The sequence below is a fragment of the Kwoniella europaea genome, chromosome 1, assembly GCF_036810445.1.
Source record: "Kwoniella europaea PYCC6329 chromosome 1, complete sequence".
Lineage (NCBI taxonomy): Eukaryota > Fungi > Basidiomycota > Tremellomycetes > Tremellales > Cryptococcaceae > Kwoniella > Kwoniella europaea.
The window spans coordinates 16030559-16055800 of record NC_089487.1 but is presented as its reverse complement, the minus strand read 5'-3'; the positions used below and the strand labels follow the sequence as shown (position 1 = coordinate 16055800).

The 25242-nt window shown below is 43.8% G+C and overlaps 7 protein-coding genes across 7 annotated transcripts; 5 read left to right on the top strand and 2 right to left on the bottom strand.

Annotated features, from left to right (window-relative positions):
* Window positions 1-293: 293 nt before the first annotated feature.
* Window positions 294-1897, top strand: V865_006109 (pantoate-beta-alanine ligase; the record flags this gene model as incomplete). Its single annotated transcript, XM_066229869.1, has 8 exons — window positions 294-500; window positions 562-595; window positions 661-722; window positions 792-894; window positions 967-1104; window positions 1195-1250; window positions 1321-1378; window positions 1452-1897. 8 exons carry the CDS (start codon window positions 294-296, stop codon window positions 1895-1897), a joined length of 1104 nt encoding a protein of 367 aa, XP_066085966.1.
* A 219-nt stretch (window positions 1898-2116) lies between these two features.
* On the bottom strand, window positions 2117-4910 carry V865_006108 (uncharacterized protein; the record flags this gene model as incomplete). Its single annotated transcript, XM_066229868.1, has 13 exons — window positions 2117-2299; window positions 2379-2516; window positions 2632-2694; window positions 2762-2824; window positions 2900-2999; window positions 3102-3503; window positions 3591-3713; window positions 3766-3798; window positions 3873-3938; window positions 4013-4075; window positions 4201-4350; window positions 4442-4820; window positions 4895-4910. The coding sequence occupies 13 exons, from the start codon at window positions 4908-4910 to the stop codon at window positions 2117-2119; spliced, it is 1779 nt and encodes a 592-aa protein (XP_066085965.1).
* Window positions 4911-5244: 334 nt separating this feature from the next.
* Window positions 5245-7905, top strand: V865_006107 (uncharacterized protein; the record flags this gene model as incomplete). The annotated part of the gene is made up of 8 exons (XM_066229867.1): window positions 5245-5550; window positions 5643-5964; window positions 6109-6255; window positions 6322-6461; window positions 6552-6670; window positions 6737-7065; window positions 7216-7458; window positions 7583-7905. The coding sequence occupies 8 exons, from the start codon at window positions 5245-5247 to the stop codon at window positions 7903-7905; spliced, it is 1929 nt and encodes a 642-aa protein (XP_066085964.1).
* Window positions 7906-9023: 1118 nt separating this feature from the next.
* Window positions 9024-9533, top strand: V865_006106 (uncharacterized protein; the record flags this gene model as incomplete). The annotated part of the gene is made up of 4 exons (XM_066229866.1): window positions 9024-9035; window positions 9163-9229; window positions 9334-9432; window positions 9499-9533. The coding sequence occupies 4 exons, from the start codon at window positions 9024-9026 to the stop codon at window positions 9531-9533; spliced, it is 213 nt and encodes a 70-aa protein (XP_066085963.1).
* A 2493-nt stretch (window positions 9534-12026) lies between these two features.
* On the top strand, window positions 12027-14855 carry V865_006105 (uncharacterized protein; the record flags this gene model as incomplete). The annotated part of the gene is made up of 3 exons (XM_066229865.1): window positions 12027-12587; window positions 12644-13156; window positions 13236-14855. 3 exons carry the CDS (start codon window positions 12027-12029, stop codon window positions 14853-14855), a joined length of 2694 nt encoding a protein of 897 aa, XP_066085962.1.
* A 470-nt stretch (window positions 14856-15325) lies between these two features.
* Window positions 15326-16849, top strand: V865_006104 (uncharacterized protein; the record flags this gene model as incomplete). The annotated part of the gene is made up of 1 exon (XM_066229864.1): window positions 15326-16849. One exon carries the CDS (start codon window positions 15326-15328, stop codon window positions 16847-16849), a length of 1524 nt encoding a protein of 507 aa, XP_066085961.1.
* A 752-nt stretch (window positions 16850-17601) lies between these two features.
* V865_006103 (uncharacterized protein) lies at window positions 17602-24634 on the bottom strand (the record flags this gene model as incomplete). Its single annotated transcript, XM_066229863.1, has 13 exons — window positions 17602-18520; window positions 18577-18632; window positions 18688-18722; window positions 18779-18871; window positions 18973-19114; window positions 19246-19719; window positions 19779-19863; window positions 19928-20082; window positions 20155-22056; window positions 22112-23902; window positions 23981-24104; window positions 24172-24489; window positions 24549-24634. 13 exons carry the CDS (start codon window positions 24632-24634, stop codon window positions 17602-17604), a joined length of 6180 nt encoding a protein of 2059 aa, XP_066085960.1.
* Between the last annotated feature and the right edge of the window lie 608 nt (window positions 24635-25242).

Genomic DNA, 25242 nt, shown 5'->3' with positions numbered 1-25242 from the left:
CGAAGGTGAGTTGTGGTAAGTATATACCCTTATATATTCCCCTCACCTAACAAGCCCTGATCTGCTTCCGTTATGCCCTCGGCGGTGACCGAGTGGATGGGGTCCCCACGAAATCACATCTGCGACAGGAAGATGAAACGACGTCTGCTAGTGATCAACCCCAAAAACATTATCATCTCTTATCTCCTCTTCCCCACTTGAAAGAACAACCAACGACTAAGACTGTCAAATAGACCGCACAAAAGGAACGACTGTGAAAGAGTCGAGCTCCCTATTCTCCCAATTGATCCAAAATGTTCACCCTCAACATCCCCCTCGTAAGAGGTATAGCCGGTCCATCTAAACTCACACTCACTCGCACATCTCCGAGAGTGTTTGTGAGAAAGGCATCAAATGGGAATGGTCAACCTCATATACCGGTGATCAGGACGTTGGGTCAGCTGAGAAGATGGAGGAAGGAAGCGAGAGATAAGGGATTGGAAGTTGGGGTTGTACCTACCGTGAGCTAATCATTCGAGTACATGGCATAATCTTGACAGTGAACTGATGAATATCTGTCAGATGGGAGCTCTACATGAAGGACATCTGAACTTAGGTCAGCTTTTGACATAGTGATTATATGACAACGTTTATCACCTGATCTTAACATCCGCCTCGTAGTTCGAACATCGCTCTCACGCCATCCACTTACAGTCATGACCCTCTTCGTCAATCCAATGCAGGTAAGCTAAACTCCCTCGCCTCCTACTTTTAACAGTCGGGTATCAAGCTGACATGATTTAAATATACAGTTCGCCCCTCACGAGGATCTCTCCTCCTATCCACGTACGTTTGACCGGGACCTATCTCTCCTCCAGTCTACCCTCCCTACACCTCCCTCGCCTAGACAGATGCGTGGACTGGGCGTATCAGAGTACGAGTCTTTCCGACCCAACACCAATACCTCAAACGGACATGAAATAGCAGAAAGCCCATTGATCATCTTTGCGCCTACTCCCGATGTGATGTACCCCCTCAAAGGGGAGTTGCAGGATCTGAGGAATCATAAAGGCGTGGAAGTTGATGTGAGGGGCTGGGGGGAGGTTATGGAAGGTGCTTCGAGGCGTGAGTTTGGGCTAATTTCCTCTCAATTGGCAAATGCTGGATAGAGCATTTATGAGGATATTTGCTGATGGACTTCCTTTTCACTACCAGCCCAGTTCTTCAAAGGTGTAGCGACGGTCTGCACCAAGCTATTCAATGCTGTCGAGGTATGTCAGCTTACGGTCATGATGGCTTTTGTGCATTGCATGCTGATCTTGTTTTCAATCACTACATCAGCCTGATCATGCATATTTCGGACAAAAAGATATCCAACAAGCCCTATTATTACGAATCTGTGAGGCTTAGTTTTTTGGATGGGAACCTGCGAACTGACTAATAATGATATTATTCCATCTACCGGACTATAGTGGTTAAAGACCTCCTTTTATCCCATCCTACATCGTCCAATCTGCATATCCTGCCAACCACCAGATCCTCAACAGGCCTAGCCCTCTCATCACGTAATGCCTACCTCTCACCTGCAGAGCTAAAAGTCTCGCCGGTATTGTACGATGCCCTTAATGCAGCTAAGGGACTGTACGAATCTAAAGATACAGCAGAAGGGAAAGATATAACGGGCGAAGATCTGATAGCAGCTTCAACAAGGGTGGTATTAGATGAACAAGAGCGTATCTTAAGTGAAAACGAAGGTGTAGAATTACAATTGGATTATATTGAATTGTTTGATAAGGATACTTTCGAACCGATTCGTGGACCTATAGGAGAGAATCGAGAATTTGTCATTGCTGGGGCGATTTGGGTAGGGAAGACGAGGTTGATTGATAATTTGCTAGTTGGGTGGGAGACCAGTTGATATGATACATTAGGTAGAATAGAACGATCGCAGTTAACATAGCAGGCTTGATTATAATGCCATTTTATCATGTATCATATCACACTTTATGACAATTATAGTCACGTTTACGATCGTGTGGACGATGATCACGATATTTTGCTCATCTTCATTCAAGCATCCGTTCATTGTTCGTTATTCGTAAAAAATAAATCCCTAAATACACATATAAAAAAATTCTCATTTCTTCAGAGTGGATCTACCTTCCCATTCCTTATTCCCATTTATCCTCCATTCCCACTCACTCAACCTATCTTCATCCCAATTCTTCTCTTTCAACTCGGCTTCGGCCGATTTCAGTATATGTTCATCAGGGTGTGGAGAATGGGATGAATGGTTTGCAAGTGTATGTGGTAGGTATTCCTGTTTAGCACAATATTATTGTATATCAGCTTTCTCAACGATCGGTGAGAAGATCTCAGCTCAGCTCAATTCAACTCACATTATACACTGGATGTTTGTAATCGGGATCATAAGAGTATTTCTTACCATAACCCAATTTCTTCATCAGTGTCGTAGGGGCATTACGGATTTGTAAGGGTACACCAGGTAAAGGCGGTTGATGACATAATGCTTCGGCCTGTATAAGGAGAAAGGCAGGTGATCAGCTCTCATTTATCCTCTACATGCAAGCCCGAACTAGGAAATGAAAGCAAAATTATAATTAATATGGTCTGTTATGGGGTATCACTCACCCGCTTGTAAGCTGTATAGGATCTCGTGGATTTAGGAGCTTCCGCAAGATACGCTACGCAATGCTGAGAGTGCACGTCCATCAGCTTCTGGATTGACGCCATTCCTATACATCTAGCTGATATTACTCACAGCCAAGTTGATCCGGCACTCTGGTAGGCCTATAACCTGACAAGCCTGATATGTCGCCATAGCCTAATATATTTAGATAATATTGACATCAGCTACCCGTGGCACTAATTTGCTGGATTGGATGTCTTGTTCACTCACAAGTGGTAATGCCTGTGAATCCGCTAATCCTACATCCTCGCTGGCGACAACTACTAGCCGTCTAGCAATGTACAGTGGATCTTCACCGCCCGTAATCATTCTGCCATAACATCACAATATCAGCTCGGTCATACCCACCTACCTGCAGATACGGTTCGTATCATAATGGAAAACATAGAGTGTGAATGTGATATAAACTCACCTGGCTAACCAATACATCGCAGCACTACCATCCGACCCCCTCAAACACTTATGCAAAGCAGATATCATATCGTATCTCTCTTCTCCCGATCGATCGTAACCTTTTCTCAAACCTCTTCGAACAGCATCCATCAACTCATCGTCTCGCTTCTTTTGCTTTTCTTCTTCACTTTGTGAGTCATCTTTCGACAAAAGTTTGGTTTGTCGTGGTTGTGGATTCTGACAGACTTTCAAAGCTAGTTCCAACCCATTCAAAGCTTGCCTCGCGTCTCCATCAGCTACATCCGCTAAGAACGGTATCAGATCTGGCGGGAGATGGGGTATCGGTGGAGGCAGGGAGGAAAGGGCGTTGATAAGTATTTCTTGGAGTGATTCAGGTGAATGTGGAGATAATGTGAATACTCTATAATCCATGACCAAGGGAGTATAATTATTAGCTTCGAGTGCGAACGTAACTGATTTAGAGATTTGAGTAGAATACCGAACTCACTGACATCGACTGAGTAAAGCACCATTCACTTTGAAAGAGGGATTCTCGGTAGTCGCACCTATCAATTGGACCCAACCGTTCTCGACGTAGGGTAAAAACAGGTCTTGTTGAGGTTTGTTGAATCTATGTTGGTGGACTATTAGTCCCCACCTTCGATTATAAGAACCTTACTTACCGATGTATCTCGTCAATCATTAATATTGTCCGTCTAGCATGACCCAACACATGTGAGGTATCAGTATATGAGGAAATACAGCCATAGAGTAGAAATGGCTAACTCACCTTCCAGTCAACTTGAGGGAATTTTTCGCCTGTTCGAACACCTGTCTAACGTCGGATGTACCTGAACTATTGGTCGATCAGTCAATCCGTCATCCCATCGTAAGAGCTCACTGGCTGAAAGTCTCGAGCACAACGCTCACCTAGTAGCTGACAATTCCTTAAAATCGGCATCAGCAGTTTTAGCTATCAATCTAGCTAACGTCCTATTCATCCCATCCCAACCAGATTCATAATCAGCTATACTGTATCTTCAGACAAAACTGAGCAAACAGCAGTGATATCTACCAGAGACAGATGATCCAAAGAGAATTGGTATTTTATGACTCACGTTTTACCACATCCGGGTGGTCCCCATAGTATACAACTTCCGACTCCTTCTCCAGCTTCGATCCTTGCTCTAAGTAATGACCCAGGTCCGACAAGGTCCGTTTGACCAATATATGATGATAAGTTTGTAGGTCGAGAGCGTTCCGCTAGACTGGAAACAAAGCGAAATATCAGTATATCTGTATTTGCTTTGTTTAATCAAGAGATTTGATCTGTAATATGTTTGGAAAAGATGTACCCACGGTTGATTCGCTATGAGAGGGTTTAAGCGCTGTTTCTTCTCCCCTTTCCCTTCTTCGGATGATACACCTGTACCCTTCTTATCTATGTCCATCGGTATGGGGTCATCCTGCGAAGAAGATTTGCGCTTGGCTGTCGAATTAAATATGGATGCTACAGGCATCGATTTGTTCGAGGACCTCCTTGAATTAGAGGGTTTCGAGGTCGGTGTACTCTCCAGTAGATCGATGACTTCCCGGTCAGGAGAGCTCTGTGATCCTTTTGTTCTGAATTTCGGAGTCGTACTTGGTCCAGCTGCTGACGATGCTCCTCGACATTGCAGATCCAAGTGAAGGTTGATATCTGATTCTGCAACCAAGAGTGCACATATAGGACATTCGACTGTAAAAGTAAGTGATGGATAATCAGCTGATATGCTGGATAGGGGTAATTCCTCATAGTTTTGTGGGTCTCACCTTTATCTGGTGCCATGTTATCCTGTTCTAATGATCAACCCAAAATAGCTTGGTGATCATTTCTACAGAGTCTATCGTAATGTAATGTTGTTGTTGTCTTTGGGTGGTCATGTTTCCTCCACTTTCGCGAGTAACGTGAAGCTCAATTACCCGGGTGAGCCTGATTCTAGGGTGGGTGGGGGAGTAACTCAGCGGCCAATAGAAATCATAATCAGGCTCATTCTCGATCACTTTGTTGACCGGTCACAGATTTCAGATTTCAGATTTCAACATTCAGCATTCAGTGTTTAGCATTTCGATCAGTAAGTCAATCTATCACCACCACAAAAGCCATCTTGAAGAGGACCAAGATGTCTCCCACTCCATCTCCTCCGACAGGAGGATCAACCAAGAGGAAAACGCCCATACCGGAAACATCGACTCCAAGTGCAAGTGCAAGTGCCAGTACGAATCCAAACACAGACGAAGATGGATTCACCAAAGTACCTACCAAAGAGGAACGACGTAAGATGAGGAAGTTATCAAAACATCGACCCAGTTTTCAATTCAACGTCAATGAATTTAGGTATGGCAAGAAGATTGGGATTGCCCATGTGCGAGATCTGGTGTTGTATATCGTGGCAGAGGGGAATAAACCTTCTTGGATACAGATTGAGGTGGGTCAATTCATCACTCTCTTCACATTTCCTGTTGGCCATATGTTTCAGTTCCGTGATAGTCGATCAAACTGATGAGGTGCTGGGTATAGCACAAAGCATTCATAACACACACAGTACTTCTCTTCGTACCTGGATTATTACCTTCACATTTAGGCTTAGATCAAATACCCACTGTATCATGTATGCCATTCTCCACCGTCCCTACACCCACCACCACTGGTTCTGGCTCTTCAACGGATCCATTACCTCCTGCAAGAGTACCTATAATACCGAAGTTGTTCACTTATGCTTGCCCGACCAGGGCACCGGGAGATGATAGGAAACTACACTCGGTGTTGAATAGTTTGTTGATGAGTCCTATACCGGATGGGTTGAAGAAGCAGAAAGAGAAGGAGGCTAAGCAATTAGCAGGTGAGTTATATTATCCTTTCACCCAAATGGAGAATCTATCATATAGTCTGCTATGGGGTCTGCAGTGTGCTTCTCATCATTGTTGTCATTTACCGATACAATTATATGACGATGCTGATCACCTCATTTTCATCAACTCTATAGAAGCTGCAACATCGTCCGACCTCCCACCATTTTTATACCTCCTCACACCTCATCAAATGCTAGATAACGACTACCCTATCCCATCATACATCTCACCATCCGATACGCCTGTCATACCTGGATTGGACTTATCGACCCTACCAGCTAGTCTTTCGGCTGCCCTTTCAGGTCCAGTGGATGGTACGGGGGATGTGCATATTGATGTGGGTATAGGAGGAAGTACGACGTCAATGAGTAATGGTAATGTCAGAAATAAGGGTAACAGGAGGGATGATCCTTGGTTGGAGATTCCACGGGCGGACGGTCCACCGGAGGATGGGAAGTGGCCTGTGTTAGCTATGGATTGCGAGATGGTAAGTCCTTCTCCTAAAACTATGATTATCCGACCGAAAAGACAGAGAGAGGGAGGGATCGGAAGCTGATATGATGAATGTCCGGTACAGGTCTTATCGGAAGATGGTCAAGAATTAGCTAGAGTGTCAATATTAGATTATGAATCTGGTGAAAACATATTTGACGAGTTGGTAAAACCTCCAAAGGAAATTATAGATTATAGAACTCAGTGGGTACTCGCCATACTTATTGAATCGACCTGTACAGTCAAGCTAATAATGATGGTGTAAAATAGGTGGTCAGGTATAACACCTGAAAAGATATCTTCAGCAACCCACACATTATCATCCATTCAATCAGCCCTCCAGAGAATAATAACACCTCATACGATCTTGTTGGGTCATTCGTTAGAGTGCGATTTGATAGCATTACGAATCAAACATCCCTTATGTATCGATACGGCACTGATATATAAACATCCCAGAGGACCACCGTTCAAAGCTGGTTTGAAGTGGTTGGCTCAAAGATGGTTGAAAAGGGATATACAACAGTCCGACAAGGGTCATGATTCAGAGGAAGATGCGAGGACGTGCTTGGACTTATTGAGGATGAAGATGACTTATGGTGAGTTGGTAGACCTGCATATCATCCCAATATCTCCTCTGTCTTCCTCAAAGATTCTTCACGGTCTTTGTCAGGTAGTTCATAATCCTTCTCATGATATTAAGCGTATAAGAAATCAAGCTGATCTAGTATTTCTTTTGGTGTTTTCAGGTCCAGATTTTGGAAATACAATGGAAAATATGGAACCGATCTTTGAGCGATTCAATCGAAATAAACCTATCAGAACTTCCGCTTTTATAGATTATAGCAATCCCCGTACATCACTCGGTGCAAAAGCTACGACTGCTATAAGGTGTACGACGGATGATGAGATTGTGGATAAGTTATTGGAGAATGTTGAAGGGCATGATTTGGTCTTTGGTAGGATGATGGAATTGGCCAATGTACAAGGATGTGAGTGTTGTCTTCACTTGAGATCTCAACATCATCATCGTCGTCGTCGTCAACAAGTCCTACTCTTATGTGGGACCCCATCTTGTGCATAGGACGTTGTTCTGATATTGCGAGTGATAAATAGGGAATGATCGAGGAATAGCCTCTGACCAATTCTCCCCCTCCGACCTTGACACTTCCCTATCCCGCTTTTCAGGAAGATTATCACGTCTACACGATTCACTACCTTCCAATACTGCCTTAGTGCTAGTGAACGGACATTCAAACCCCCTACCGATGTTGAAACTCACGGCGAAGAGACAGAATTGGGAAAGATTGATGAAGACATTAGGAGGGGCCGATAATATACCTAAAGACCAGAGGTGGATGACGGAAGATGAGAGAGAGTTGGAGAGAGTTACGGGTGAAGCGAGAGAGGGAATGGCATTTTTCTGTGTGAAAAGTTGATTCCTTTAGAATTGACCTTGGATCTTAGATAGACAGTGATAGTAGCTTGTATTGGTATTTGAGATACTCAGTAGACTCATGATCGGTCAGACAGATAGTTGATATCTTGTTCATAGTCTGACACCTCATCGACAGAGATGACATTTGCATCTTATGTGGAAATCATGTTCGCAGTGTCAAGTGTCAAACAATGGTCATTTTGGACCTTGAAAACCATAACTGCAGCTTGGAGTAAACTAGAACGGACTCGTTTTTCGACATACTCAAGCCCTCTTCTGCCATTCCTTTAGATTCTTTCGCTCTTTCCACTAAAGCGAGCACTGATCAGGTGACTGACTTTGACGTTCTTATCCCTTGGTAATGGTCGGCCGTCCCAAGCCGAACGAAAGCGAAGCGTCTATCGCACCAATGGATGATGAAAGGGGTTGGGCAGGCTAGGTTGCCCTGTTGACCACCACACACAATCACCGCACCACCCATTTTCTCGTTTTGGAACAAAAGCCTAAACCTTCCGACAGCACCAAGAGAAAATAATAACGCGCAAATGAATTTATTGGAACTAGACTAACAGATGAGGTATGACGCAACTGATCGACGCTTTTTTCGTCATTTATCACTCATCACTCGGCAAGCAACCTTTACCGTGACTCGTATGCGTCGAGGCATTTCATATTCATTCCCCCTGACTGGCTTGGAGATAAGAACCATCCAGTAGGTACGAGTACTCGTAGTTGGAAAAGGCTGGTCGAGTTGTAAGAATGGATGAAATGTCTATGACGTAGTTGTTACCATCTCAACGGAATCACCTGGTCCTGGTCAGTAACCTCTGTTCAGATTACCGGATATGGTAATTTATGAGGGGGGTATGACGACATTGGGTATACCCATTCGTCATCTGGTTAGGTGATATCACCTAAACTCACTCTCTATGTAATGAGTACTTTGTGTACGTGGAAGGTACCACTGTAAACAGCTTACAGCCGACTCTGAAAGGTATATAAACCCCACTTTGGATCTTGATCGCTCTTGTTTCTTCCTTTCTTCAACAAACACAACACAACTTCACAACTTTACTTTCAACTTACTTCCCCCAAACCACAAACAACAGATCAATCACAATGTCCGACGTTGTAAGTCTCTTACCACTTCCTTCTTCTTTAACCTCACTCCTTTGACATCACTCGACACGACATGTTGCCACCTACCTGCACCTACCTTTGTACTCCTACACATGCTAATCATCTTTCGTTATTATAGGGCCGAGAATCCTTAACCGACAAAGTTACCTCCGCTGCTAAGCCCGACTCCGAGAAGTCTTACGTTGGTAAGTCATCTCATTTTTCCATTCCTTCATCATCAACACTATACCTCTTCATCCCTTGTTCCTTTCACAATATCATAGCTGACAACTTTTTTCGGCACCCCCAGAGCAAGCTACCGACTTCGTGAAAGGAAAGCTAGACGCTGCTGCCTCCGTCGCTCAACCTCAAGAAGAGAAGACCACCACCCAAAAGGTCGGTGATGCTCGTGAGTTATCATCGTTGCGATATCAGTCAGGACGGTTCATAACTGACCTGATTCATTTGATTTTAGTCACCGGTGACAACCGAAACAAGGATATTGCCTAATCTACTCTTCACTCTTACTCTTTCGAATTAGATTGATTTAGGCATTAGTATCTTTGTATCTATAGTGAGAAGGATGAATATGGTATAAGAAGAACACATTGGAATAATCTCAAACATACAGACACCCTGTTGTAAACTCCTGACGTCTTACTCGTACTGACCATCACTTTATCTTGGGAGCTTGCCTAACCAGCTTGTCTTTACCTATTAACGACAACAGGAGCTGGTTCATCGGTTGCTTTAATATGTTATACTCGTCGCTGAAACGGGACCAGCGTGCGTCGAGGGTTAGCACTCGATACATCCTCGTTCGAAATCAACGCGATGTTACTACTGTAATCAAGTGGGCAAAGCCAAAATGTCATTGAGTGTCAGACCCAAAACGACTTGGGCTGGTTAAGGTCGATTCTCCAAGTCATGGGATCGATTGATCATCTGAAAGAAGAAACCGAAAGCATTCTATAGGTCCTGTATCCTTTTTACCAGGATATGTGCGATGTAATCTTCGTCTCTCTATGCTGTTCTTCTCATAAGATCATAGGACATAGGCAAGAACTGTTTCCGCAAGTAGTTCTTCCTGTAAGATGTTGCTTTCCTTTTAGATTAGTGAGCGATCATCCAGTCTTTCATTCTTGATTTGACGACTGACCATGCCAACAAAGAAGTCAGTTCTGTTTTGTTGATACATCATCAGCCACATGCGATACCTTTCTAAACTAAATCAAATACTTGAATAATCCCACTGCCAACTATACTATTAGGTTGCCTATCGATAAGATATCAGTAAAATGGACATGCAACGCAGTGTGAATCATAAGCATATGCCTATTCTGATCATTGGAGCTGGGAAAATGATACACTAATCTTGATAAGACGAATCCTGTCTTTGGAAATGCCAATGTACCATGTTAACAGGATGTTCGTCAACTCACTAATCCAAAGCCGGCATAGCTAAAAACCTCAAAAAATGCAGTATGTTCTTACTACGTTACTGTATTCCCTTACTCGTAGACGGCCCCGATGACATCTCTCAACCTCGTAAGCTTCATGAGGGTCTTCACTTGTGCACACCATGCCCGAGAACATAGGAATAAAGAGGGATACGTATCCTTTCATTATACAGTAATATACCCCGAGATCTCCCCTGTAGATCAATCAGTTTAGTCATCTTCTACTCCCATGCAAAGTACGATCTGGAACCAGATCCTCTTCGTATGCCAATGTATCCTTGTTGGCTGAAGCGTAGAAGGGGAATCCATGTACAAATCCCCGTCGGTCTTTCCGAGGCTCATGAAAGGTGATCCTTCGGAATCCTCATGAGCCCGACGGGTTGATTTCCCCGTTTGTTATGCAGCTGCATGAAAGCGAGTACAGTACTGTACATGGACTAAACGAGGTCCTTCGTCAAAGGAAACGAGGTGTATTTGTCATGCAAGGTTGTGGGTATAAAGGGTGAAAAAGAAGAAGCGGGTCATTGGTCGTACGATCGGTGACCGACACTAACTAAGCTTTATTCCAGTAAAAATCAAACGGTACGCGCGGCCATCCGGACAGTGGTGGTGTTTACCTCTTTCACCACAGCAGTCAGAGTGGTACGACATTTTTCACAGAGTGGGATTGATGGATGGATAGACAGACATCTTACGATACTATGCATAGCATGCAAGCATACAAGCCTACCTTGACAGACCTACTCCAGCATTCAGCATCGACAGAACATCCATGATATTATCGTTGCATCTATACAGAGAGAGTACCACTTGGCTCTGATAATTGCTCGCTCGGTTTCCACCTCGGATCGGGAATCGCATCACATCGGTCAGCGTCAATAAGCAAACGTCATATGGCCGCCGAAAGAGAGTCAAAAATAATCAAAAATAAACAATTCAACCTACAACCTATCCAACCTTAAATTTCAATAACCGTAGAGGAGTAGACTTCATAACCTTGGCACAGCAGCATACACAACGCTCCAACATCCCCTCTTCTTCTGCTATCAACATCCATACATATCAATGGTATGACCACTATCACTCAACCTACTATCTGGCATCGATACGATTTTGATATCATCTGGATCGGATTAGATCAGACCTTGTACGCATTGGGATAGCTCCATCCAGAGCCAAGTCCAGATTCAAATACGCGTATAGTACCACTACTGCGGAAAACGTATCAACAACCACACCCATACCAACATCCCAATCTAGCTCGAATCGGGCACGGGGATCAAACCACAACACGAGACGAGATTGTCGCAAGGATACAGAGCTCAAGCTTAGCTAGGGACAGGAAAAGGAGGACTTATCACACCACACCACTTGCAATCAAAGGAACATCAATCCTTTATCTTTCTCTTACCACTCCACCTCACCCTCCTCCTCGTCAATCTCATCTTGTTTGCTGGTACGGCAATCCTATAATTAATCAACTCATCAACAAACAAAGACACCACGGCAGGACCGAGTCACATTCTTATCTTGATCATCCAACATGCCGTTCTTTCAATCTTTCCAAGACTTCAAAGGTCTCACCAACAGTATCAACCCCCTTAACCTATTCACTTCCGAACCATCACCTAATTCTGCAACTCCTACACCCAATGGTACACCTAAACCTACAGCAGTCGCTGGGCCTGGACCGTCTACAACTGCCGCAGCAGCAGCAGCAGCCAAATCGTCATTACCAATGCGTCAACCTGCTGGAATCCCTACTACTCCTTCCGACGAACAGGCCAATCCCCTGGGTCGACCTCTCAACTCACGTTCCTCTTCCGGCAACTCACCTGCACTCATCCGACCTTCTTTGAAACATACCAACACCTCTAGCTCGTCGCCTAGCTCATCGGACAACTCAGATAGTACAGGAAGACGAAGAACTTCAGCTACGAATGTGAGCATTGCTGATCCCGAAGTCAGCGGGTTTCAAGGTGAGAGAAGGAGGAGTCCAAGAAGGAGTACGTCTTCCAGACCTGCTAGTTCAGGAAGTGGTATGACGAATGTTAGTGGGATAGAAGGTGAGGTCAGGTCAAGGAAAAGAAAGAATCCATTGGATGTGAGTACACTGTTCAGTCACAGTCTTCCGATCAAATCAGCTGATCTTGTCCGTAGACATATATCATCGTCAAACCCCCTCCTACCTCAGCTAAGAACCCACTCAATCTTCAAATACAACTGGTCGTCAAACCCAGTCGACCGAAGAGAGATCGATCAGCATCAGGAATTTCAAGTCGTTCAGGATCAATAGCCGGTGATGGCATAATAGCTTCACCTGCTTCTTCGCCCGCTGCTCAAACGGTTGATCTCCCCTTGGAAGAATCTGAAGATAGCTCAGCGAAAGAAACTATCACATCCCCTGAACCAGTCTCGTCATCTCCTCCTTCAGCTACAGCCGATAAAGGATTGCCTGGATCTCCAAAATCTAGCTCGACAGAATCAGAAGTTGGTGGCGCAGGACTTAGAAGATCTTCGTCCATCCGATCTAGTATATCAACCTCGACCGCTGCGACTGGAAGTAGTGCAGCGTCGGGAAAGAGGATAGAGCCCATGTTCAACCTTGCGGTACATAATGTCATGCAGCCTACGGTCGTGACGGATGCAGCCACAGATGTCAAAGTTGCCAAGGTGAGTTGAGTTGGTGATGCATAATCTATCCGGTGACACCTAGGTAGACACCAAACTGACGGTATAATACCTGTTTCAGTTCCACAAACGTAACCTCGACATAACCGGTGTCGGTGTCCTTGAGCCTTCAGAAGTCTGGCTACCCACCCATCAATCAGCGACACTTTTCGCCTCTACGTCTCGTCAACATGCAGATGACAGTCATCCTGCTCCTCGACAACGACCGCTATCCCTTGTCTCTCTCACTTCGCCCATCTCACCCACCCTCAGCAGGTCAGATGATGGTAAAAGTGGAGTGAGGGGTTCGTTAGATCTGAAAGGATTCAAGATGGAGAACCTTCGATTAGGCCAAAATAAGGCTGACGGAGAAAGCAAGACTCGTCAATTCTTCGGTAAAGTGTTCAAGAAGAAGACATCCATGGGAGATATGGGTCCGACGAAGAGGAAAACTAGTCCATCAGCCTCATTCTCATCCTACGATCCGCCCAAATCGGCTACTTCCCCCACTCATGATTTCACCGGTGCTGATACACTTCACCCCAATATGGCAGCTGTACCTCGAGGATCTATGGCAGCTGTTTCCGAAGCACTCCCTTCAGCTGGTGTTGGTGCACCTACTTTCGGTACCGCACCACTTGTCGTTCGACGGAGATCGTCTGGAGCCATGATAACTGCTGATGGAGCCGTTACTGGATTGACATCTCACGTCGAACCTCCCCCAGCCGCAACGAGTATGGAGAGATGTCAATCTCTACCTATCTTCCCCTCAAACCGACCTGTAGGATACACTTGGTCTGTGAAGAAGTGGGCGAAGAAGAATGAGGAAGGATGGGCAGCTCAGTTCAAGGCAGCTGCTAATGCTGGGTTGGAAATTGTTGGTGGGAATTCCGCGGGGGAAGAAGAGGAAGAAGTATTGTTTGAATGGGTCAAATTGAGAGTTCCAGCCAATGCTGCTGGTGATGAAGTCTTGAGAAGGTTTTCTACAACCGGTGTGATTTCCGCTACTAGAACTAGAAGTAGGACTCGAGCTACTTCTGTCCCTCCGACCTCGGACAATACGATCAATATCAATTCACCAAACCAGTCAAGAACTTCTCTTACTCTTCAACCACCCAAGGGTCAGAAAGAGGGATCGCCTTTCCCCCCTTCTTCACCCAATCTGAGCTCTTCCAATCAGACTTCACCATTTGGCTCACCGAGGTTAGACCCTCGACCTGAACCTGTCCGAAGGATATCTGCTAGTGTTTCTCCATCACGGAGAACATCAAGTACGACCTTGGATGCGGATAACGATATTCCTCAGCCTGAGCTGACGGCGGACGAGGGTGAGGATTCCGATCCTGAAGATAGTGAAACTCCCTGGACGTGCTCTGTGTGGGTCAAGAGGACTGGACAAAGACAGTTATTGGGTACTTTAACTCCTGCTCCGCACCATCCTAAAGTCATTGGAATACTTAAGATCCCACAAGGTTTAGATCCAGTCAGTTTAACGGATTTACAGCTTAAAGGGAATAATGGTAACCAAGCGAGCATGATTGGACATGGACATAGTCAGACGATCAAGAAGATCAAAGATAATATAGCATTAAGTGAGGAAAATCTGAAAGATGTAGTGTGCGTTACCGCTATGTGGCTTGTGGCTAGGGAAGAATTCAATGGGTTGGGTAAGAAGAAAAGTAGGAGGGGAACACAGGGGTAGATGTGGATCGATAACTTGTACAAGTTGACTTGGAATGTCTTCTATGGTAGTTTCATATCACAATCACATACAAATAATCAACCTCTTTCTTGTAGTCTCATGTGAAGAATGATCCCTCTGATTTTGTTCTTTGATTTTGTTGTATAGTTAATACATGTCCATGGTGTTAAATCATATGCATGATATGAACATTCGGAAGCAAGCTGGCTTTGATTGCAGGCGTTTTGCATCTTCACAAGTCAAGGTGATCCATCGGTGTAGCTTGAAAGTTGTAATCGTACTTTATTTTGATCCGTAGAGCAAGCAAGGATGGTGGATGTCTCGGGAATTTTACTGCGAATGATGTTGGACATATAAACGTACAAATAACAATCATCTTCATCATCTTGAAATCACCTCATATCGCAGACTTTCAAATACCTCGTATCCACTATCTCCCTTTCTGGATCATCCTAATCTGTTATGGAAGCATGTCAATCGACATCAATTGGTCACTGCTCAACTCATCCGATCCCACTCAGGATAAAGATCAAGGTATAGGTCCATCCACATCCAATAACTCCTTTCCCTCAACCAATCTAGACAATACCAACAATGATCATTCAGATGTAGATGTAGAAGATGCATTATCATCATCATTGATCCAACTGCTCAACGAACAACTATCGACATCCAAACGACCTTCATTTATAGGTCCTATCACCGTCACGTCATTTTCCTTTGGTGATCTAGGTCCTGAATTGGAGATCAAGGATATCCGCGATGTATGGCGAGTGTTTGATCAAGGTGATGAAGAGGGCGATGAGCTGTTAGCTGAACAGGAGGAAGAAGAGAGATTGAGGATGTTGGAAAAAGAGGAAAGGGAGAGGATGGAAAGGAGAGGTGTGATTAGTGGGTTGGAGGATGAGAGGTATGAATATGTCAATTTGGATAATTACATTGATCAGGAAGATATATCAAGTAAGAGGAATACAAGAGATGGGAGTAGGAATAAGAATAGGAGTCATGGCCGTGGGTATTCTCAATCGTATGGTAAATCTCATTCTCAGTACGCTGGAACAACACCTATACCAAGATCGATATCGAACCCACATACTCTGTCAATAGCAGATCATCAATCCACCTCTCAGTCTCATTCTGGTAAATCATATATCCCATTCCCATTCGATCCCAACTCGTCTACGCTAAATCACCACCTCCATCAACATCAAAATCAGATGGGTATCCCACCTTCGACATCTTCATTATCAATGTCAATGTTCTCACCTGGATTAGGTCGTCGTCCAGCGTCTATAGCGGGCAGCATAAGTGGTCATCGACCTCCATCTGTAGTTGGAATCGGAATCGGTGCATCGTCCTTGTTACCTCCAGCATCAGCTATCCACTCAATACATCCACATCAAGATCAACTCCCACCCCCTCCAGCACCATTAACTCGCGATCATTCTTATTCCCTTCCACCCTCTCCTCCGGCTTTACCACCCAAGGGACTCCCCGCACCATCTTCATCCAACAGCGTACCCTCTGCTCAAATCCACTTCAATCTCAAACATAAATCCAACCTCAATATCATCTTGCTCACTTCCCTACAAGTCAACTATCCATCAGAATTATTCATGTCATTACCACTCAAGATATCTATAACGGGATTTACATTACAGAGTGATCTTGTGGTTGCTTACTCAAGTGAGAAAAATAGATTACACCTTACTGCCTTGCCTCAGCAAGATGATCAGAATCCTAATAATACCAATCAAGATTATGGATATCCGTATGGATATGGATATGGGTATAACAAACGGAATAGCATGTATAGTAATCAAAGTATAGGAGAGAAGATCATACCTTCTTTACAGATCGAATCGGAAATAGGACATTCTGACGCCCACGTCTTAAGGAATGTAGGTAAAGTGGAGAAATTCATTGTGGATGTTATCAGGAAAACGGTAGTGGATGAATTGGTATTTCCAAATTTTCATACGATAGCTTTGTAAGAAGAAGGAAGAAACAAACACCGCGGAAGAGGTCGAATCACGATGTGTCAACTTGTATCCAAGCGGATCGACTTGATCATAGTCACTATCGTAACTGTCATTCTCCATTCTCAGGATGTCGGTCGGTCAAAGGAAATGGAAATGATTGGTAATTGGTAATATACGAAACGACTTTCACCGATCGATTGATGATCAACAAGACTGGAAGAATAGTCGGACAAACCACGATCCCAAGCTGATATTAAAATTGATGAATATCTGGTACAGTATCAAACGTAGACTAGATATCGTATATGCCAATAGGTGATCCAATTACGAGTAAAGACGAGATGAATGGAGAATGGGATGAATCTCTTACTGTATATATACCCCGCATCAGTCATATACTCATTTATCTTGATAGCTTCGACATATGATTTATGGCCAATCCAATCCATGATAATGATGCATCATACCAACTACATCAGAGCATCAGAGACGTATTCACAACAAGAAGAAAGAATGAAATGGGATGGGATGGATGTATGCAATTTTATATATGTTGGTTCAGCACGAGTAAAATATGATAAGCAAAAGTGAGGAGAAGGAAATTGTCCTTTGTCATAAATTATTGGTGGGATATGTGATTTGTCATTGTATCGTATCTGTTCGCATATCGTTCATTCTATCATAACCAACCAAACAAGTAATATCAGTATTCCCATTTTCAATTCCAATTTTTTGAACAATATACTTCATACTTAATCTCGACTTCACTCACCAGCTAAAACCTCTTCGATAATCCTATTGATACTATCTTTCCTACTTCCCAGCCCCACTCCAAACTCCTCTTCCAACTTCTTTCTAACCACTTTCTTCGTCAGAGTATCCAAATCGCTCTCTGCACATATCCTTCGGATGGAAACTTCCAATTGAGCTTCAGTAATCCCTTCTGGACCTAATGACAATCCAATATCATTATCATTTGATGCAGAAGGGGGTATACCGGCATCGCCTAAGAAATTCGATACGGGTCTTGAAGCAGGCTGAGATAATGGTGATCTCTGTTGATATTGTGTTGAGTCACCATAAGGAGATTGATATTGATGTTGTTGGGGAGGAGGCGGTGGATTAAATGATGAGTATGATGATATCCTATGATCTAATCCTATCATATTCCCTTGTTGTCCCATTCCCATTCCCATAAGTGGCATTCCGCCCATACCCATACCCATACCCATACCCATTTGAGGGGTATTACCATGTAGAGAGTAACTTGAAGTTCTATGATCCAACATCGGTGGTTGTCCTCCTCCTCCACCGTAAAATGAACCAGCATATAAACTTCGTTGATCTACATTCATAGGTTGTCCATATAGACTCTTATTATCTCCAAAGACCGATTGGTTATCTCCTCCGAGAGGTAAATGACTGTTGGAATTCATCGGAGATCCCATGAGATCTCTATTCTGATAAGGTAATTGCGGTACACCCATTCCAACACCATTGTACATTGATCCACCTCTCGATTGATTTTTCAGGTCACCGTAGGATCCAGATGGTGATAAGACACGAGATCTGGCATCGTAGTTGTCATACCCGTAAGCTGAGCCTGGTCGAGAGTCGTATTCTCCCTTGTTGGGTGCCATGTAAGATCCAGAATGGACTGATTCTTGATCCCATAATTCGTTTCTGTATATCGACAATGTCAGTTGACTAATAGGCTGAACGCTCAGGATGCAACTCACTCGTAATCATTCCAGCTCTTTAGGGGTATCGATCGTGGATCGAATTTACCTTCGTCCTGTGATATGTATTTTCAGCACTGTTTATGGATATTTACGGTATTGATAACTTACATGTATGACAATCTTCTTACCATGCTCACCGACCACTATCGTGGGAAATCAGCAAGGATTCCACTCTTTGCGAGTTGACTCATTGACTCACCCAACCGAGTAGACCCCCAACTGAAATCATCCATCTTCCAGAACGAGTACAAAGGGAGGAAGAACGAGAAGTAAGGGATGGCAGCAATGTAGACTGGATGATGTCAAGCAGTAGAATCAGCAAGTGACTTCCCGGGTAGAACACATCTGATAATGGAAATTGTGTAACGGAGCTTGAAGCAAGACGACACTTACAAACCATCCAAGCTACCATATCCCATCTCAACCTAAAGACAAAGATCAAAGCTTGCAGACCGTATATCGCAGCCAACATAATGATACTAAGCGTCGGTATCGATTTACCTTCTCTGACAATGAGGTAGATGAGATATCCAATCTGACGATAGAATAAGTCATCAGCATGGGCCTTGAGAATCTCCATTCTCTTGTCTCAAGCGTAATACAGATGTAGACATATACAACACGAAGCAATGATCAAAGACAGGAATTTCTTGTAAAATCACTCACATAGGCTACCGTAACAGGAGCGATAATCGTGGACAACAAATCGATGAACACCACGAATCTCATTGAGAAACAGCAGAATCCACATAATTGATCTAAGAAGACCAATTCCGCAAGATTATGCACAGTCGAGTTGATCCATCTTCTTCTTTGGGATAATAAGACATTAGCAGAATCAGGAGCGACCGTCTGAGCGTAAGCGTCTCTGACGAATTTAGTCTTGTAGTCGTTAAAGTGTTTCAGAACCAATGTGGTGAGGTATCGATCTTCGCCTAGATGCAACAGGTTCTTTAGATGTAAGGTATCGACTCGATTTTCCGAATAATCCTGGATTATACCGTTTGATATGAATAGTGGTTTATGGGTATCAGGCGAACGGAGTCGATACATCGAGAAACAACCTGGTAGACAGGTGATGGATCCGAACAGCGATTCGAAAGCTTTAGCCAGATGGTGCGAGATGAAGTACTCGTATACCTATGTTATATGCCTGTATCAGCTTTACTTTCGAGAAGGCCTCGAAGATTTCAGCTCACCTGCATCATCGTCACAATGGATTGTTTTGCATTCGCGATTGAAGTTTCACCGCAAACACCAATGATCTTCTTATCGTGCATCATCCTGTAATTAGCTTGACATAAGCCTTCTGTAATTTGGCTAGAGCAGAGAAATAATCGGTACTCACGCAGAAACAAGTCTGTTCAGAGACATCTCATCGACCGTAGTATCCGCATCGACCATAAACAGGTACTCGTAGAAACTTGGATTCACACCTATGACATTCTTGATTTGATGGTACATTTCCAATTCCAAAGGATTCATGGGAGCGTTGAAGTGTACCTATTTCACCATATCAGATATCAGCCATTCCCCGCCTTCACGATTCATATAAAAGGAAGATACAAAACCCACCTTATTCAAGAAATGCATTACTATCATCTGAGAATCTCTTTTACCTCTATTACCTGGTTTAGGTCTTTCGGTCGGTTTACCAACTTTTACCACTACCAGATACGGTACGACATGTCCCGCACATTCATATAATCCAGCATAGACTTTACCCATATTATGTTGTTTTGAACCTTCACCCAAAGATTGGAAGCTCAACGGTTCTGGATCATTATTTTGATCTACACCAAGGATATCTAAGACAATCGCAGGTGTGGGTTTATCGTTACCGTATCCCTTGATATTACCATCACAGATGATCATCAACAGTTTTCTTTTATCATCGTATTTTAACCTAACCAACGAGTCGATCGTACGACGTAAGGACTCTTCTCCCTCGGTGTAACATGGTACTTGACAGATAACGAATTTATCGTGATTCTCAGGCGCACGACTCGAACCGAAATGCAACGCAGCCAAGAACTTGAATCCGATGATCGATACCATGACGATCGATAAGGCCAAGAGGATGTAGGTGGAGAATTGACATTGAGGTGAATCTCTCGAATCAACTTTCCCAATGATGAATAAGTTTCTTAAACACACCTTCTGCTTGTTGACTAGATCTTGTCCAGCTGTCGTCCCCAAGTTATCTAGCAATGCTGTGATATCTTTACCAGCGTTATAAGTGAACAGTTCGACCACTTGATCAGCCATGAATCGACGAGAAGCTTGATCATCCGCAGTGAGCTCTACACCGTTTGGAGCTTTGAGACCACCTCCATTCTGTTGTATATACGTTGTCATTTCGTAGACTAGACCATCGTAAATCGCTACGGCTCTTCCGGAATTAGCCATCTTCTTGATATCTTTCTTCGTATAACCCATGAATCCTACTCGGAATCGATGTCGCATCATAATCATCATCTCGGCGTACCAATCAGGTCTAGAGTCGTTGGTATAAGCTCGGAAATCATGATATTGCATGAATACATCGGTGGTGTTGATACTGTCGAGAGTGACATAAGGGCTGATAGGAGTATTCACACCATCACATAGAGCGCTGACTTGAACGGGGAATAAGCTTGAAGCGTCAAGACCACCATATTGCATGAGACTTTTGGTAGGTACCACTGAAACGGCCGTAAGGTGTGTTGGAGCGAATTGCGTCAGATCGAACACTTCGCCTCGGATAGCCGTGAAAACACTATTGGGATCGTTTTTGGAACTATGACTTGATAATTCGCTCAAAGTGTAGACATGTTGAGTAGGACAGATGAGAGGACCGAGGGCAGCAATGACGAATATTGTACAAGCACAGATGAACCAGATGATCATGTTGATAGCTAATTTCTCTCTCCAAGCTTGACGAATATCTTGACGTTTCATACCTCCAATCTTGTTGAGCATGAATCCGGGGATCCAGAAGGTCAGGAAAGTACAGAGCCAGACCCATCTTCTTCTCGCCATGGACTCCTTGTACTCTTCGGTAGTCTCACCTTCCTGAGGTTCGACGTCCAAGACATCCTTTTCATCTCTATGATCGAAGTCACGGAACATGTTTCTGGAAGGAGCATAGGTTTCCGTACCCACGTTGGAAGCAGAATCGGCGAATTGACTGATTACTTGACTAGGAGCAAAACCTCGAATATCGTCAAAGTCATCAGGTGAGTCTTGTCGAAGAGGTTGAGCATGATCGACTAATGGCAAATCCACAGTAGATTCGTTTTGAAGGTAAGGATCGGAATAACCAAGAGCGGGAGAGGCGGAAGGTGAGACATCGCGCTGATAAGGTGAAAATGGATCGACTTTACGCTCATTCTCATCAAGATATTCCATGTCATCTCTTCGGTGTCGCTGTTCATCCTTCTCTTCTGCTCGCAACCGATCCTCGAATCGATGGAAGACGGCATGGGAAAGGAACACCTGCATTGGTATCGATGTCAGCTCGATCCTATATAATTAATGCTCTGTCGCTCACTCGATTAGCCCCTATAGCCATCTGATTATCGTTCAGACCCAGCACCCTCTTCAAATCCTGCAGCCTGTCAACATCCGAAGGACCCTTTAATATTCCTCTAACCTCAAATTCCTCTGCGTACCTATCACAGGCTTCGAAATGGGTCATCCTGACTTCGTAAGACGTCTGGAGTCTTTGAGCCATCTCCGTCAATCCTAAAGATCTGATCTGACCTTTCATACTTCTAATTTCCACCTGAGATGGCAATTGACTATCGTTCGGTCTCAGACAGAATATCAACCACGGTTGAGCTTGATCAAAGGTTTGTAATAACGTATCTAAAGCAGCCCAATGTTGACCTGCTATGCAGTATAGAGCTTTCCCAGCATTACCTCCATCATTTCCTCCGCCAACTTCATCATCTTCTCCTTCTTCCTCTTCTTCTTCAGTTACAGCTTTTAATGCTCTACCTTTCCTTCTACGTGTGGAGGGTGCTCGCATTGGTCGAACAGGCTGCTGTACAGCTACGATCTCGTCATCATTTCTTGGATGAGCTTGTGTGGCGATAGATTTCGAGGAGAAAAGCGATTTGATAAATGGGTTGTTTGATCCTTGATGCTCTGAGACAGCTTGAGATCCGGTAGTATTACCACGAAGTAATCGTAAGATATCCGCTGAAGTTTCATTGGCGTTTCTTTCGAGGAAGTTCTCGGTAGAATAGGTAACAGGACCATCATAATGGTTTATGGTGAAGGTAGCACCACCACTTCTACTCTGAGTGGCCAGTGAGAAAGAAGCATGACCCGTAAACCTTTTCCCCATAGCTTCCAGGAATTGACCTTCACTTCGCTTTTTTCTGGCTTGATCATCCATGATATTGACTAAACCACCTTTGCTATCCGATAACATCTTGACACACTCTGAGTTATCGAAATACGGTATCCTAGTGACTGTAAGTTTCTCCTTACTAGCTTCTTCCAAGGTCGATTCGTGAATCCTATGTAATACCCAGTTCTGCACTTTCTCATTGGCGAAGTTGAAGCAAAATTGATCTAATGAGTTCGACATTGCGACGGGTCCGTGGTTATTCTGCATACCTGGTAAATCCAATAAAGCAATGAAGGACCCAAAAGAATCTTTACATAATTTCTGATTGATATGTTCGTTCAACCAGGAGAATAATAGTGAATATAATGTTCTTGCCAATTCATCTCTGACTGATTCAGCTTGTTCGGGATTTAGGAATGTTGTATATACCTCTTTTCTCATGAGAACAGTCTTGAATGAGAACAGTTCACCAAGAGCTTCTTGAGATACACCCAAGAATTCAGCTACGGTCGATAGTGTTTCGTAGTTCGTGACGATTGCACCTTCATGTTGATTTCCACCACTTTCGAATTGAAGGTTACCGATATGCAAGATCGTAGCCAGTAACTGACACACTTGAGCTACTAATCGATTCGATAATCCAACAATCTTGAATGCTTGTTTAAGCTGTTCGAACCTTTGTCGATCATCTGTACCGGTCCTTCTAACTCGACTTTGTAAATACCGATAAGATGATGTGTTTTCTAACTTCAAGAATGATTTTTCCTCTCCGTGAACACCACTGACCAGATAGTAGAATACGTGGAAGTTCCTTTCACCACTTGAGGGAGTCTGAGATACTCTGGATCGTTCAAAATAGTATTCGATCGTCTTGAGACCTTCTAACCTACCTCGATCGTTGAACTGCAGTTCCGTATAATTACCGAATCGAGAGGCGTTATCGTTGGTGAGGGTATGAGCATTACCGAAGGATTCCAGGATGAACTATGAGGGGATACACTAATCAGCGTTGATGCGATGTGGATGTGTTGATATGTTTAACGCAAGAATAACGATACATACCTCCGCATTAGCAACTTGACTTCCAACCTTTGAACCTTTCTTTCCTGGTGGAGCTACACTGACTTCTGATATGGCTTTGATTGCTAATCTCCTCATTTCCGTTTTACCAGAACCGACAGATCCACTATCATGGTGAATAACATCGTCAATCAGTCAGGTGCCAACCCTCAGAATCGAACGATGTAACTCACTTCAGAACCACGATCTGATCCTGCCTTGTCCTCCTCATGTTATAGTAAGCGTTCAAAGCCAGTTGAAAGATATGCGGACCTAATCTATCTTTCTTCGTGGTCGAATCTGCATCTCTGGAAGTTTCATCGTCTACTCGGATCCTATAATACTCTGCTACGTAATTTTGTAGTGACGCATCTCCATTGACTGGTAGATATGATTGTGGATTGACTGAGATCAAGTTGGAAGGCGATAATGATGTGTAGGGTTGGGAGATGAGGAATCGTTCTCGTAATGTAGCTAGCACAGTATCTTCCGCCAAGGTCGCTCCTAGAGTACTACAGTATAGCATTCTGGATGAACATCGATCGGAGACAAGTGAAGAGATCTCACTTACCAGACATCGGTCACCCCTTCAAATCTCGATGACCCTCCTCGACTTTGTGAAGGTCCTGCTCCTCCTCCATTGCCCGATACAGACATTTTGACTGATTATCTTTCTATCTATGGATGTTAGGTGAGGAGTGTGAGAAGGTCGAGGTGTTTTTGGACTCGGTGAGTGGTATGATTGAGAATGAAAGAGCGTGAGAAGATTATGTATGTAGACCTAGAAGAGAAAAATATAGATACAGTTGGTGTCGATGAAAGGAATGGATGAGGAAGTGCACCAAACATGTAGCATGCAAACAGAAATCGCAAATGAGATTGGAAAGGGATGAAAATGAATTGACAAAGGTTATATGTATGAGTGAGTGTATGTATGCAGATAGTTGAACGGGGGCTGTGCGGCGGGCTTGTGTACATTCGTAATGACTTTTTACCTCTTTCTACACATCCCTTTCCCGCTTTATCCGTCAGTCTCTATTCAACTTTTGCTCTCAGTATTGCACATGTAGACCAATGTAATATGCATCGTATGCATAAGAACCTGTATTCGAGTAAACTCAATTGAGAGTCTGGTTATGGGATGTGAATGATTTCTTTTTCTTCACGTTCCAGATCTTTGTTCTTCCTGCAATCTGAAACGAACAACCTCCACCCTTCGACGTCAGTGTGTACCTACGTAAATACACACGTGTACCTCCTTACCA